This window comes from Condylura cristata, unplaced genomic scaffold (assembly GCF_000260355.1).
Source record: "Condylura cristata isolate star-nosed mole 26May11 unplaced genomic scaffold, ConCri1.0 scaffold00004, whole genome shotgun sequence".
NCBI classification, from domain to species: Eukaryota; Metazoa; Chordata; class Mammalia; order Eulipotyphla; family Talpidae; genus Condylura; species Condylura cristata.
The window spans coordinates 29,565,571-29,581,579 of record NW_004567105.1 but is presented as its reverse complement, the minus strand read 5'-3'; the positions used below and the strand labels follow the sequence as shown (position 1 = coordinate 29,581,579).

Below are 16,009 nucleotides of genomic sequence, written 5' to 3'. Positions count from 1 at the left end.
GTCAAAATTATTGTTATGAAAGCTATATTATAAATTAGCACTTTAGGAGGAATGCTATACCTACCTAACATAAATTAGATATTTGGAGCTTATCTTAGAAATGGTTCAAATGCATTTTGAAAAATCCATTCTGCTATACCCCTTTGTTTTTGTTTATGATAGAAAGAGCTTTTGTTAACCTGTCACACAAAGAGAGTTATCCATTTATCCTCAACATCTCATTTCCTCTGACAGTTTCTAGAGTCACCTCTTCTTTTCAAGGTTTCTCCTTATGATTGTTGTATAGCTCATTTTAGTGTTCAAATTGTTTCTTAATATTTTGTGCTAATGAACTAACATTGTGCTTTCTTTTCCTGCACCAGCTCTGTGTCATTTTATGTCTACAGTGCACATTGCTCACCCATCAGACATGTGCATTCATTTACCCCACATGTCACACAGCCATGCCATTTCAGATGCCATGATAAGTACTGTGTACTCAGGGCATGCAACACACAGCAGACATGCTGGCCGCTATTCTCATGACTCGTATAGTGGAAAATGATTGACACTTAATGGAAAAAAGCAAATACATATCTGTTTACTACATGGGGTACATACTAGAGAAAAAGAGATCTAAGAGAATATAGGGCTGGATGGGTAGATGTGGGGATTTAAAATTGGGTGTTTGAGGATGTTCTTTGATAAGACAGTCTACTGAGGTCTGAATGATGAGTAAGAATAGGAGGAAGGGTGAGATCATTCAAACAAGATGAAGAGCTGCATTAAGGTCTGAGGCAAAGAATTGCGCATGTTCAAGGAAAAGAGATGTGGTTTAGCAGTTTGTTAGGACAAGAAATAAGTTTTAGGTAATAAAAGCAGCAGTTAGTCATGCTGCACTAACATGACTTATTCTAGGAAGAACAAGTGGATTTTATTCTAAGTGCAGCGTGATGCTAGTAAATAGTTTTAAATTGAGATGGGACATTGTTTTGTTTATGTGTGAGAAAGTTACCTGGCTACTTGTAACACAATGGGGCAATCAACACACCAGGAATGAAAAGATAAAATTAGGAGACTATTTTAATAACCATGTGAATGATGATGGAGGCTTATGTGGTCAATATACAGAGACAGGGATGTATTAGAAATGTTTTTTTGAAGGTTGAGAAGGACTTGGTGATTGATTGAAAAATGCAATATGAGAAAGAGAAAAAATGAGAAAGAGAAGACAATTAAGAATGATTTGGAGCTTTTGGGGTTAAAAAAGTTTGGAAACCACAAGAACTTTAAGGTTGAGAGATGAAGAGAGTTCAGAGAGAGACTGAGGAGAAATAGCTGGAGGAGCAGGCAGAACCGAAGGTGTGATGTTATCCATTCCAAGGAACGTCTGTTTCAACATTCAGGACTTTATCAACAAGGTTTATTGCAGCTGAGAAGTGGAATAGGATGAAGACTGAAAAAGATACCTTTTGGCATTTTGGGGTAAATTTATTGGTTTTAGAGGAATGGGTTTAAGAATGAATGGGAGATGTTTAAATGGAGACAGTGTATGTAGAACAAAATTTAAAGAAATTTGTCAAAGAAAGAGATCAGAAAAACAAGTTAGGCAATTAGGGGAGTATAGAAAACTTGTTTTAAAGATGGGAGAGTTATACTAGCTCACTGTTGGTAAAGAAATCACAGAAAAATGTTTGATAGTGTTAGAAAAATCCTTTACTGTTTTATGTTATTTTTAGGTCAATACTGTATATAGCCTTTACCTTATTCAATTGAAGAAATTACAGTTTAGAGAAGTAATAAGATTATGTGACTGCTAACAATCAGCCTGGGAATCTCCTTTAGTTCTTTTGAACATACACTCTAATTCCTTCTCACAGAAAATTACATTTTCTTCTCAACTAGTCACCAGCACTGGAGACTGATCAAGAAAAGGGGTGTATGTGGGGAGTGCTGTGTGCTTGGCTTATAAACTTATTGATTTACAAGAGGTAGTGCCTTTTTTTTTTTTAACCAGCCAGTATATAATTTTTCTATTTTGTGAGCTTCTGGTGGTCAAAACCCTTTACCAGGCATTTGGAAAAAGCAATTCACAAACTTCACTTTTACCAATAGATTCATTTTATGTCTCAGTAATTTTTCAGGCTCGCAACAGAAATGAGACTTGGGAATATTTTAGTATCCCACAAGTCTCCTACAGACTTAAGTACATTCATACTATTTAACTGACAGATGTGGGGCCCTGTCAGGTTTTTCTAGAATGGAGTACAAATTCAACAGTGGTAATGTTGTTCTGGTAGCATCTGCATGTTAGGCACTGATGATGTGATCTGTAATTTTTAGTTAAGGGATGTTTGCTAACAAAACCAATGTCAGACTATGTCATTGTCAAATTTAAAACAAACAAAAAATCTTGTATGCACTGGTAGGTTGATTTAATTTTTTTCTGATATTCTGTTATGAATGTTATGTTTAGCAACTCCTTAAGAAAGTATACTGATTTTACAAATGTATATTCATAAGATAATGGGGTTTTTAAAGCATGCAAAATGGTTTTATTTGTTCCTACTGAAATATCTCAGTATCCCTATACTAAGTAAGCCATTTTTAAAAGTTCATGAAGAGTAGACACATTTAAAAATAAGTAAAATTGGCATGAAAGCAATGATATAGGTGATATTTCCACTATTCTTTTATCTACTCAAATAGTTTTCTTTCTTAAAGTCAACATCCTTTCGTTCTAGTGAACAAAAATGTTGTAACTCAAAAATTTGTCTTAGTTCCCACATTTTACTATATTCCTCCTGGAAATTTATAACTTAATGGTAAACAAAGGTTTAATAACTTAACAATTATTTATACTTCTTCATCATTAGTTCTTTCCTAATAGAATTAAAATGTAAACACTACTTCTTTATTCCAACATAATACTTTTTCAGTGCTTTGCTACTCCATTTTAACTAATGTAACAATCTTCCACTTGTTACTTAACAAAATAATATCTAGCTCTCTAGTATATCAACAGCTTCCTTCTAATTTAGTTGGTAATCTGTCGCCGTTTTAGTCTCCTTGTTCCTAGTTTTCAAGGTTAAGGAATATAGAAACGATCTCTTAATTATATGGTCAGGCTTCAAGTGGGTTTTACCCAATCCTTGTGTGACATTGCTATGATCAGGCAGCTTTTAATATGCTTTTGTTGATGTCCATGAATCTCTTCAAGGTCACCTTACTCTAGTAATGCATCTACTTGACAGATACTTAACTTAGAGCTTATGGTTTCTAGTTTAAACGCCTCTGCTCTCAAACTTTATTATGACCACAGTTTTGCATAGCTTTATCATTTTATCGTTTGGTGTCATTGTCACTCTGTGCTATGTTCAAACAAGGTTTTTCTCCAACCTCGTTTGTCTCTTTTATTTATTTTTTAATTAAGTATCTGTCTCTTTGTAGCTACTATTCATGACTATGAAAGTGTAGAAAGTTACTGTAGAACTGGGTGGTCTTTGTTTTATATTTTTTACAAATTGCATGTGATGGATTTTTTTCTTTCTGAGGTTTAAATAGAAAACTTATAGATGTTCTTTGTTTGGCGTCTATCATCCATTAGTGTTATATCAGTCAGGGTTTTTTAGGGTATAAGCCACAGAAATTAACTAAGTTAAACTGACAACTCTTGGAACCAGGGGGAAGGCCAGAGAACAAAGCTTACAAACAAACAAACAAACAAACAAACAAACAAAAAAATCCAAACAGTTGGAACTACGGGAGATTCAGAAGTCAAACAAAAAACCTAGTCAAGGTTATGCTGAAGGACTAGATGGTTTGGTTGCTACCACAAGCGTAAATGCCACAGGACTCTTAGTATTACCTTCTTAGGAAATTATCTTGCAGCTACCCAGTGTCTGTGCTAACCCTGTAGGAGTCAAGGTCCTAGGAGGAAGCATTTGCTTGCTTATGGCCAGGGCATATGTCCATGGCTTAGCTGCATGGCTTAGAAGCAGAGTGGGAGTATTTAATATGTTATCTCTTCCATTGCAATTGTGGAAGGCATAATTCTTGCCTTCCTCCAGGATTCTGGGGTGAGTTGTTGCTTCCATGTAAAGGGGATGTTCCATGTATAATCCAAAAAAAAAGAAATAAAAGGAGAAACTGTTCACTACCGCTATTTGAGGTCCAACATAACAGAAAAAAATACTACTTTAAGCCCCAGTTCAACTGTTTCTTTTATATAGAAAAGTCAGTGCCTGAATCTAGCTGGCATTTCCCAAGCCAATCTTAGCAGCTAGAAACATTCTTACCATCAGTATCACTGAGGCCCAGAGCTCTATCCTTTGTCTCATTGGGAAAAATGCTGATGGTGGTTTACCCATGAATTAACCTCCTCTTACTATTTTTAATCAAACTGTGAAGTATATTTTCCTATACTTCATTGAGTTGGCTCCTGCCTTGATCAGTTCCCAAGCAGTACTCCCTAAACCTTCATTAACAGGTTTTAGCTAGAGCTTGTGATATAATACCTGAGAAATGTGGGGGAGTTTGATGTAAATTTAAGGGGAAACTATGCTGACTTTTATAAAATCATATCAGGAAGAAATTCTTTCCCTTTCTCTGTGCATTGTCATATCTGAATATGATCCTGCAGTCATCTAGCTCCAAACTAAGGGTGAAGCTAAATATAAGTAAAATAGGGCCAGAAGAAGTCTGGAGAAAAATAGCTGCAGCCTTGGCCTGCCTTCCTTTATAATAGGAAAGAATGCATCTTGTCATTTAAAAAGAATCATTCTAGGCTATATTTTTTGGTTATTTGCAGCTAAACACATATAAACCAGTCCATATATCTTTGGCTTTTAATGAGCCATCTCTCCATGTCCTGTGATTAAAAGCAGTTCTACAGTTAGCTCCCTGCTGAGGACTCATTGAAAGAGCAAGTACTCCATAATTATGTTCATGTAAACCAAAAATGATAATAGTGCTTTATTTTCACAGCTTACCTTTTACTTGTCCCCTTGTCTTAATTGATCCCATTGGTTTTTACACATGGAGTACTATGATCCATGTCCCTTGTAAGCAAAGGAAGTTCAACAAAATGTTCTCCTATCCATACTACACCATCTCTTAATGACATATTTGGTTGCAACTGTTAATGAAAGCTTTCTATATGACAAATATGCACCAAAATAATAAATTATGTCCTGTTTTAATGTTTAAATGTGACCTTTGGGGGGATGGATCAGAAGCCTCTACTTCATCTTTCAGTTGTTAGTAGAAAAGTATATGGCATAAAGACAGGCAGAAATCACACAACTATATCCGTCATCTATCGTGTTCCAGCCTGGGCCCACAGATTTGGTCAAACAGCGCTAAATAGGGAATAATAGGATTCCCACTGATTCAAGTTTATAGGTTATATGGATAGTCAAACTAATAAACAGACAATAATAACACAGTGTGATAAATGCTCTTACATGGTCTGTGGAAATATAAGAAGGCTGTTGAACTCAGAAGTAGGAAGGGGTGGGTATGGGCAAGAAATAATTCCTAGAGTCTTAAAGATTGAATTGGACTTAAGTAGGCAAATAAGAAAAGAATAATTTAGAACTGCATGTTCAGAGAACCAGAAAATTGGGGAAATGTGTGTCTTCAGGATGCTGAATGTGGCTAAATTGAGACAGGAACCATAAGGTCACAGATGGCACTGGAGAGGTGCAGAGGAGTTAGACCATGAAGAGCATTTTTGAGTTACATCAGGGAGTTTGGACTGTATTCTGAATGTAGCAGGGGTTTATGTTTCACTTCATGTAAAATATTTTAAATGCCTGGTAGAGATCAAATTTGAAAAACACAGAATAGAAGCAGTGACAGAATTAGCCATTTAGAGAAGATGCTGTAAATTGTCAAAGAGGTGAAAGGAAGGATCTGCAAATGGTACAGCAAGATGGAGCCTCCTTGAGGTGGGCTCAGGGACCATCTCGGGAGAAGCGCTGCTCAAAGGTCTGATTTGCAGAAGGGCAGTGAGTTCAGCTGAGCTTGACTTGGGTCACTGATTGTGTGCACAGGTTTTAAAGGTTGGACATGGACTAGAATCTGAGTTTCAGTGCCCTGATTAATGGTGATGATCATCTCAACCTCATAATGTCATGTGGACTGAATGCGATAAACCATAAAGCAATTAACACAGTGCTAAAAGGAGGCACATATTGTTTCCATGTATGATAAATTATTGGTGTTAATGATGTTTTTCCTTCTGTTACTTAATTTTCTAATTTGTAGTCTGAAATGATTACAAAGAATATAGCACCTACTGAATATTTAGGAGGTACTCTCCAACACTGTGCAGATATTAAAGTCTATGTAACAGGTACTTTACTTATGGCTATTTTATAAATGTGAATACTGGCATATAAAGGTTCTATAACTTGGCCAAAGATTATTCACCTAGGGAGTGTTGGAGCATAAATTTGAATAGCCAAACTCCTATTCCTGCATTTTATGAATCAAAACACACTTGTTGGTTATATTCCTTAGGAATTCCCTAGTGGTCATCCTTATTTATTCTTTTCCATACTACTACTAGTTCTGAAATAGTATTAAAAAAATCACAAATGTTCTTCCAATTAATATTAAAAGATTCTTCTATCATAATGTCAAACCTACTGCTGATTGACTCATGCATATAAATATAAACATAAATTTCTGTTTCAGATTCCTAACTTCAGTCATTTCCATAATCATTGACTTGTAAGTTTGAAAAGAACTCAAAATCTTCCTATTTTATTGCATACCAAGTGTTGAATTTGTCCTGTCAAATGGTTATTGTACCAAGACTTGGACAGCTTAGGTTACAGAAAGCTTCCTACACAAATCACATTTCAGTATTTGCAACTATTACCAGTAACCCTTTTTCTACCATTTCTCCAGCAGCTAAAAGCTATGTAGCCAGTGCAAGGTGCACTGTACTTTTGTGAAATGAATGAATGATTATCGAAAAACCCCTATTCACTATTTTTTGGTTACTTTGTAATTCAGCAAAGACAACCCAAAATGTCCTTAGTTGAGTATGACTATTTTGTTCAAGAGGAAATAACTAAGGAAAACATAGAGGGGCCGGGGAAAAGAAGAGTTGGAACTACTGGGGGGTATAAGAAGGCTTCTGTCTGCCCGGATACTGAGTCAGACACTCTGGAACTACTTCTTAACTCTGGATAATTATCATTTCTATCTTCTTGAAAGATAAATTTAAACATCACCTTGAATTGAGAAAAAAGCCAAACCTTACACAGTGATCAGTATCAGGCTAAGGTAAAGTCACCATTGAACAGTTGAATTTTTATAATCCAGCTGTGAAGGTTTCTACCTGTAGTTGATGTAATGAGACTTTAAGGGCCACACAGTATTCCTTTGTTCCTTATTGGATAATCCTGGCAGCACAACCAATAAGGAGAACCCAGTTCTAGGTAGTTTTCATTTTATTTTTCTTCATTATAACATGAGTAAGGTAAAGTTTAAATTTCCATTTTACAATACTCATTCCCAAATTTTAGAAGTTTAAGTGCTACAAAAGGCTCAAAGATCACTTTGGCAAATTCATTGCAAAATGGTTTATTTATATATCCTGGTGTCTGGATTCTACTTGAAATTGCCTCACCTGGCATGTTCAAAGACACAATTGGTGCTCAGAGAGGTTATCAGGGTTGTATTATTTCAGTTAAGTTATTCGCAACGTCTGGTGCTGATGATGAATTTGTGATCACTTAGTGCAGGGCAGTGCGTGCCTAGGAATCTGATTAAGTAGGAGTTACCACCTGCTGTGCATGAGCCCTCCACAAAGCTGAGTCTGCCACAGGTGCTAAAATTTGCATTTCACAAAATTTGCTTCATCAACTTAATCTCTAAACTATTCTATTCTACATAAAATACTAAAAAAGTCAGCAGGTTTGCTTACAGTTCCTTCATGTGGTGTAGATATTTTTTCTACTACCCCTATGTACTAGAGATGGTAGAATTGGTAGAATTTCAAATGGAAGGAGCCCTTTGATATATAATGTAAAATACTACTTCCTATTTGTTTTTGAACTTTAGATTCTGAAAAAATAATGTCAATATTCATAACTAAATTGCACATTCTCAGAGACATAAATCATGTTTGTTGGAAGGTAGCAAGGCATGAATCAGGTAAAACATGCGTGAGTTCAACTACTATTAATCAAAAATAGGATTGGAAGGCCTAAATCTGGAAATATTAAATGAACTTAAGCCTGACTTTTAAATTAAATTTTAATATGTGTTTCAAATTCATAGAAATAAGCATGTATTACTTTTACAGTTAGTGGCCTATCCTTTGCAGTAAGACTAGGATACTTGGCACTCTTATGGCCTCTTTATTTCAGCCTACAAGTCAGAGATTTTTTTCCTATGAAACAAAATATGTTTTCATCACTTTAACATAAAGCCTGGTGGGAATGTTTCCCCTAAATATTTCACTGCAAAGACAGTCTCTTCAAAATTGGCTGAGGTTGGCTTGCTAAATTAGAGGAAGATCTTTGACCCTAGAAATTATAAAAAGTGGCTGTGCATATGAAAATCACTTTGAGAGATTAGAATTGTTTGATGACTTAATTAAAAAAATGCTACATCTTAATCTCTTTGGAACATTGTAAAATGAAATCTTTCATCTTTTTGCATGTCTTCCTCTTTGTAATTCCAACAAATGGAAATGGTTAATTGAATTGAGAAATAAGTGTGTTTACTGGTAATTGCTTGCTGTTTGAATTATAATTATAATTTCATATTCTTTGTAGGATTATTTAACCATTCATAAGTATGGCAATGCAGCCAGAAATGATCTCTGGAATACACTATCAGAGGTAAACTAATAGAAAGTTCAAATGCCAAAGTATTTTTGTAATACTTGAATTTATAGAACATCTGTAGCTTTTATTGACACTGACAGTTTAATTTTACTATTTAAAGATCCCTTTTCTGCATATTGCTTTTAATATTTTTTAAGATAATGGGGTTTAAAATTATTTAAACTACAAGTGGTAGTAAAAGATAACTTGCCTACCCTTGAGAACAACAATGCTTCTGAAATATAATTTAACATAGTATCTGATGTTCATGATAACTTTTTATATATATTAATAAAAATACTTGAATATGATATAGACACACGGGAGATACTGAATGATCCTGCAGGTGTTCTTGCTTTAATAATAATGTATGTTTTATCTCCTATTAGATAAAAACCTTAATACTTTCATTTACACATCCACCCCCACATGCAAACAAAGTATAACTTAAGGCTAGAAGAGTAACTTTACTAACACATTGTATTAGCTTCACTGATTTTAAATATTTTCATATTTAGGTAAATGATATAGGTTAAAATTGAAAATGGTTTAGTGTTAATTATGTTTATAATTCATGTTTATAAAACTAATTTATACAATTTTGGTTCTAAAGGTTTTAAGAAGAAATGGAAAATATGTCAATATACAAGAAGTAATGGATCAGTGGACACTCCAAATGGGTTATCCTGTTATCACCATCTTGGGAAATACAACAGCAGAAAATAGAATCAAAATTACCCAACAACATTTTATTTATGACATCAGTGCTAAAATGAAAGCACATTCACTTCAGAATAACAGGTACAACAATTTTACTTATGTGAGAAATAACTGGTTTTACTTTATTTCCCTTTGTATTAACATTTAAAAAGCAATTGATAGTACAATCTGGAATGCTGTAAAAGAAAAATAGTTTGTATTTTTAATCTTCAGTTTAACTCCTTATTCTATCCCACTTTCAGACATTTTAATTACTAAGGAGATAGCACACCAGTTATTTAGTTTTGGAACACAGATTTTAAATTATTGTGGTGAATTAAAGAACTGATTATGTGATTTTTTTTTTACTTTTTAAGTGTTTGCTGAATTAAATTCAAGAAAATTCAGATGCCCTGAAATGAATCAAATGGAATTATCCAAATTGAAATTTATAAATAAAGAGAACAGAAACTAACAATCTAGAAAGATTAATTTACACCAAAAATTTACACAACTAACTGGTGTGTAAAGCAAAGGAACTCAAACCAGAAACATTTTTAGATCAGCTAAGTATCAGTTCTATTTAGTATCAAAATAAATTCACTTCCCTTATTTTTAGTGTTTAAAGACATATACAACATTGAATTTTTATGTGTTGTAGTTATTTTTTTTTTGAAACCCTTATTTAATTACTGATCATTTGATGTTTCTTTTCTACATCATGTTTTCATTGTTTTACATATTATTATTCCTGGCTGAGTCAAAGAAAGATAGAAATTTAATCAGTTTAGTTTTTTTATAAGGTATCCTGGTAAAAGGTGGGAAGGGATAATAGGCAGGAATCTAAGTTAAAATTAATAAACAAAATGCGGTGTTTAATTAGGTTGGTCATGGTGTATCTCATTAACTTGAAAAATTAGGCATCTGATTTTATCCTCTACCAGCATCTAGGAACTCTGAGCACACTTTAAGTTTACTTTTTTTTTTAATCTCTAAAAGGAATGAAATCATTCCCAGATAGACATTTTACAAGACTGGCTATATGTAGAAGTAATTGAGAAAATCATGAATGTTTTTTGGTTAATGGGTTCAAATTTAGGATGACATTTTTTAAAATTTCTCTATTGTGTGTGGTATATATGTGTGATATATATGCATACACACATCTAGTACATATATGTGTATATGTACCCACAAAATGATATAATACAAAATTATATCTACATAACTTATTTCATTAATGCGATAATACTGTGATCTATATACACACATGTATATATGCACATTATATTGTCCTTTGCAGTCCTTCTGTATGAATCTATAGAGAACAGTATTGTCTGCCACACTGATAGGGTTTCACTTTCACTGCTTCCTTACTCAGCCTGGATTCCCAAATACTGTCTCTGCTAGTCCCCCAACTGACCCAGGCAATACATGCTTAGGCATCAACCTTGGTCTTGCCAGGAAATACATAAAAACTATTTGACTGTGGAAAATCCCTGCCTTTGAGAATGATCAGTCTGACATAAGCATCACTGATGCAGGAAAACATAAAGGACACACAAATGACAGAACAAATTTTGAACAAAAATATACTGTCAGCCTCTAACACGTATCAGATGTGTCAGCTATGAATTTGACTCTTTAAAGGGAGAATTTCTCCCAGCTCTTATATCTAACATCTAAAGAACTTGGCTTTTACTGTCATTATAAAATTGTACGGATCATGTTGAACCCTGAGAACTTGGCATATAAAATATCAAGAGTAAGATAGTGCATGGCTTCCCAGTAGTTAAAAAATTATTTCCTATATATTTTGAAATAATACAACTTACAGTTGAAAATTTAGTGTTTAATTTTATTTTAAGGATAATTTAATTCACTTTATGGTCAAACCTTCAATCGCAATTTTGTCTGTTCTTTGTATACAATTGCCCTAGCTCTTAACTATATAATCAAATAGCTGAAATCAATGCATGTCTTTTCCAGAAATTTCTTGAATTGTAGATATTTTCTGAGACTGCATAATCATCTCTATCTTTACTTTTGTTGGGGTACAAGAACGTCACTACAAAATACCTAGAACATTTTTAATTTTTTCATATGCATTAGCCATATTGCAGTAGAGAAAGGAAATATTTTTATATTGATAATTGTATGGAGTTAGCTCATAAAAAATGAGCGAAATGTTTGCTATCATTTTAGTATTTGGGAAGTTGTGAGTTTGTTTAGTTTTTTTTTTATAAAGACAATGCATTGTAGAATTAAGCCATGTCACCTCATATACTTGTACAACTTCTCAGAATCCTCTACTATAAGGAGTTATATTAATCTCCATAGTTGTATTTTCCTTCTCTTATTAACCCAATGACAGCAACCACTGAATAGGCCACAGATCTACATTAATGATTCACTAATATTGGTCAATTGTTACAAAAGATTTCTCACTTAAGCTAACATAAACACCTATTCTGTTCTACCTTTAGATAGTCATTAGAATAAATATTATTTTATTAAAAAATGTTAACTAACAATAGCAAATAGTCTGAGGAACTATTACAGAAAAGATAACTGAGAAGTCTTTTAAAATGCCATTTTTGGTTCTAATTTTGGAATTTTCTTTTTGTTTCAAATGAGATGACTAAAACTCAAGTCAGCAATAAGTATCTGGGACACAGTCTAATTTTTTTTTAAACCTTTTTTAAAAATTTATATATTTATTTGTGCATATAGAACTGGAGTACAGGCCAGAGGTGCAGGGTCAGTGCAAGGGGAGCAGCAGGTGGGTCAGGAGAGGTCTGCCATGCCATGTGGGTCACCTCCGGGGCAGGCGGGGATCAAACTCATGCGGGAATGGCTCTCAGTTCTTAGTTCTGCGCTTTAACCTGTTGCGCCACCAGGGAGGGCCTACACAGTCTAATTTGATAAAATAATTTTTCAGTCTCTTTTTAAACAGAAGTCACTACCATCTTAGATTTTCTTACTGGAGGCCAGACATAGCTCCTCACTCAGAGTTATCTTGTGTTTCTGGCCCTTTATTTATAATCATAAAACAAGACAATTACCATGCTTTCTTTAACTTTAAAGTTCAAGTGAAGTTACAGCTCAAGTGAATATTTCAAATATGTAAATTGCTGGGATAGGTTTGAAAATAATTTAAATTGACTAAGTGCAAATTTGAGAAATGAATACAAATTTCAATTGTGCTTGCTAACTTGTCATTTTTTACCTTTGTGACAGTTTATAGAATTTATGTGTGTGCATGAGATAAACACATTAGAGTGCAAATACAGTTTTAGGAAAAACATGTTTTATTTTAAAATTTTTACAAAATGACCCAATGCTTGTATTTAAATTTCTTTGAGTTATTATTATTATTATTATTTTAATGTCTGCATGGCTATGCAATGCAAATTCAATCATTTACAGTGTTTTCTATAAATAAGAAATTGGTTATAAGTAAAATGCAGTTGTTGACTTGAATCTCTTTTACTTTATGGACTTTTACTAAAACTTAGATATCAAAGCTTACCAACGATATTCTTAATTATTAAGAAGATAATAGTTTAAATACATGTAAAATTATGTTTGTTTACTTCAAGGATAAATAGGATTTAAAAGACATTTTTGACTATGCTACAAAAAAATATTTAACCATTTTCAATTTTAGCTATGCCTAACCCTTTAACTGATACTTACTGGGCTTCAAAATTTAGTTACCCCAGCTTGAATGGTACAAGTAAAAAGCCAAGTTCGCAAGTTACTATCTGTCTAACCTGTAGACTGATGTGGTCTTTTTTTTAATTAATCTTCAATCTAATTCCAGTCAATTTACTTCAAGAGTAATTTATATAATGCCTTCCATTTCCAGTCTTTTGTAACACTTTAAGTACTCAAAAATGAGCTTAGTTTGAGATTCAGATATTGCTGTCTCTTCACAAATTATTCCAATTAATTAAAAAAGGGTCAGCATTTTTATTTAATGATTGTAAAAGAAATATAACAAGTTCCTCATCTTTCTTACAATAAATCAATCATTAAATTTTATGGCATATTCTAACATAAAGTAATGGAGGTATTTGCTGAAGAGCTTATTTGGGTTGTAGTCACTAACTTACCGTAAGAATTGTGTTTATCTACTATAAGTTTTTTTACTTCCTCATCACATATGTGCAGTCTATTGTAGTGTAGGTTAAGCAGATAGCTTCTAGGGTCAGAATAGAATAGGGGCCATCTCTGGTGGCACAGTGGGTTAAAGCACAGCACTCAGAAGCTGGCCAAGGCCAGCATTGCAATGCGAGTTCGATCCCAGCCCGGGAGGTGATCCACATGGTGCAGCAGACCTCTCCTGTCTTGCCCACTGCTCCCTTTGCTGTGTATTTCAGTCAATCCATCTGCTCTACTCCCCACTCTGTCTCTGGTGAATCCTCTCACCCCCTGCCCACCAGCACCTCTGTCTTATACCCCAGTTGTATGAAAATTTTTTTTTAAATTAAAGGAAATAATGTCTTCATGTTGTTGACTCACATTTGTCTAAGTTTAGCATGTAATTGAAAATTTTAATACTTAAAGATAGTATCTTAACTTCCCATATTAGATGGAGAAGTTGATATAAAATTAGGATTTTTTTGCCAAGCTTCAATTTGTACTTTTTACTATTGCTGAATTTTGTTTATTGTGAATGGTACAATTAAATTCTACAACATCGATTTAAAGGGGAGGCTCTCCCTTCCTATATCCCAAAAAGCTTAGTCATTGTATTGCAAGTTGTATAACATCAGACATGTTCTCTGAAAAATTGCCATTCTTCATTTACTCTAATAGTAGTTAAACTCATAAATATAGTTTCCTACATTTTAAAAAATATTTGATATTTTTCACATCCTGGACATTGTTGGTCATACCTGTTGCTAATGGTGCAAGAAGTCACAATAATCTGGCTTTATTTTGGGAAAGAAATAAAATGTAGTCAATAGATTCCTTGGCAAGATCCACCAGCTTATATCTGGCTAGTCATTTAAGATTAAATTATTATTACATCAAGTACAACTATAGGCCTTGATTTTTATTCTATAAATCAAAATGTAAATGACGCTTTTCTTTTATAGCTAGTCTTCACTTATCTCTACACATCAATTTGGAAATTCCATTTCAGAAAATGGTACATTAAGTGTGTTGTACATTATTCTTTGTATTGTTCGTTTAAAGGGGGTCTGATTAGTTTAACTTTTTCATTTCTGCTTTGCTAAATGCTTTTAGGTGGGCTGTATTATTTTTTCTGTAAAATATGCTAATAATTTTTTTTTAGAATAGTTCCACAGATAATTGAAAAGTATGTTGGTCTGTACATACATGAAAACTGAAATGTGCATTAATCTAATTAATGTACTTTAATCAACATATGGTATAGTTCAGATTTATAGATTTTTGATAATTTTTATCTTTCATGTAAAATACAAATCTGTTTTATTTTTTCAGTATAAATAGATTTTTTGGCAATTCCTCTTTTATACTGAAATTAAAACTCTTGGAAGCCAAGCCTACTTCATGGCACTGAAAGAATCGATTTATCTTCTTGCCTTATTTCTTACTGTTAGGAATGGGGAAATTTTTTCAGTTCCCCTAAAGAGAAAAAAGAATACAAATCATAGAGAAATTGCAAAGGAAATATAATTTGTTTGATTTAACCATTTTTATTTTTAAAGCTTGTATTTTATTTTGCAGTTACCTGTGGCAGATTCCATTAACTATTGTGGTAGGAAATAGAAGCCATGTGTCTTCAGAAGCAATTATTTGGGTGTCTAACAAATCAGGTAAAATATATATTTGCCCCTGAGGAACTATTTGGTTTTAGGTAATTGTTTAGTAACTTAATCTCTGGTTTCAATTGTTTAAAAATGTGAATAAAGGAGATTTAAAAATGGAATATAGAGAAATGATCGCTGCTAACAAATTAACTGTAATAGAGCATAGTTTTTACATAGTTTTAGTCAGCCTACATAATTATTGAAAAGGAATTACTTCTTTGATAGTAAAGAGAAAAGTTAAAAACAAATAGTTCTACTGTTATAAACTATCACTTTATAATAACAAATGTAATTAACATATAATCACAGTTCCCAATAGGACAATTTTCCGAATGGTGAAATACAGGCCACAATTTTCTTGCATTTCCCTGCTGTTTTTGCTTTACTACACTCACTTACTTTCTAAAGAATGTCTCATGCAAGATTGTCTATAGAATTAGATAATTACAGGGGCAGAAGGGAGGGCCCCTGATCAATCTTCAAACCATCCCATAGGTAAGGTCAAACCTCAAGGAGCAGAGAAAGATGAGAATCTATTCTATTTCTAAATATCTTGAAATAAGATAGTGACCTATTTCAGTTCACTGTTAGAAAGCTATTTTTTGAATCCAATCTAAATCCTTCATGCTGGTATGTGAAGCAGATATTTTATTTCTGTTTTCCATGAATTGAAGA

At 33.3% G+C, this 16,009-nt stretch overlaps 1 protein-coding gene across 1 annotated transcript in view; it reads left to right on the top strand.

Annotated features, from left to right (window-relative positions):
• TRHDE (thyrotropin-releasing hormone degrading enzyme) overlaps positions 1–16,009 on the top strand; it is a 324,987-nt gene that overhangs the window by 245,964 nt on the left and 63,014 nt on the right. The window contains exons 8-10 of the mRNA XM_004675882.2: positions 8,778–8,843; positions 9,442–9,629; positions 15,252–15,340. Of these exons, the coding sequence (XP_004675939.1) occupies positions 8,778–8,843; positions 9,442–9,629; positions 15,252–15,340 (343 nt within the window). The remainder of the gene's footprint in view (positions 1–8,777; positions 8,844–9,441; positions 9,630–15,251; positions 15,341–16,009) is intronic.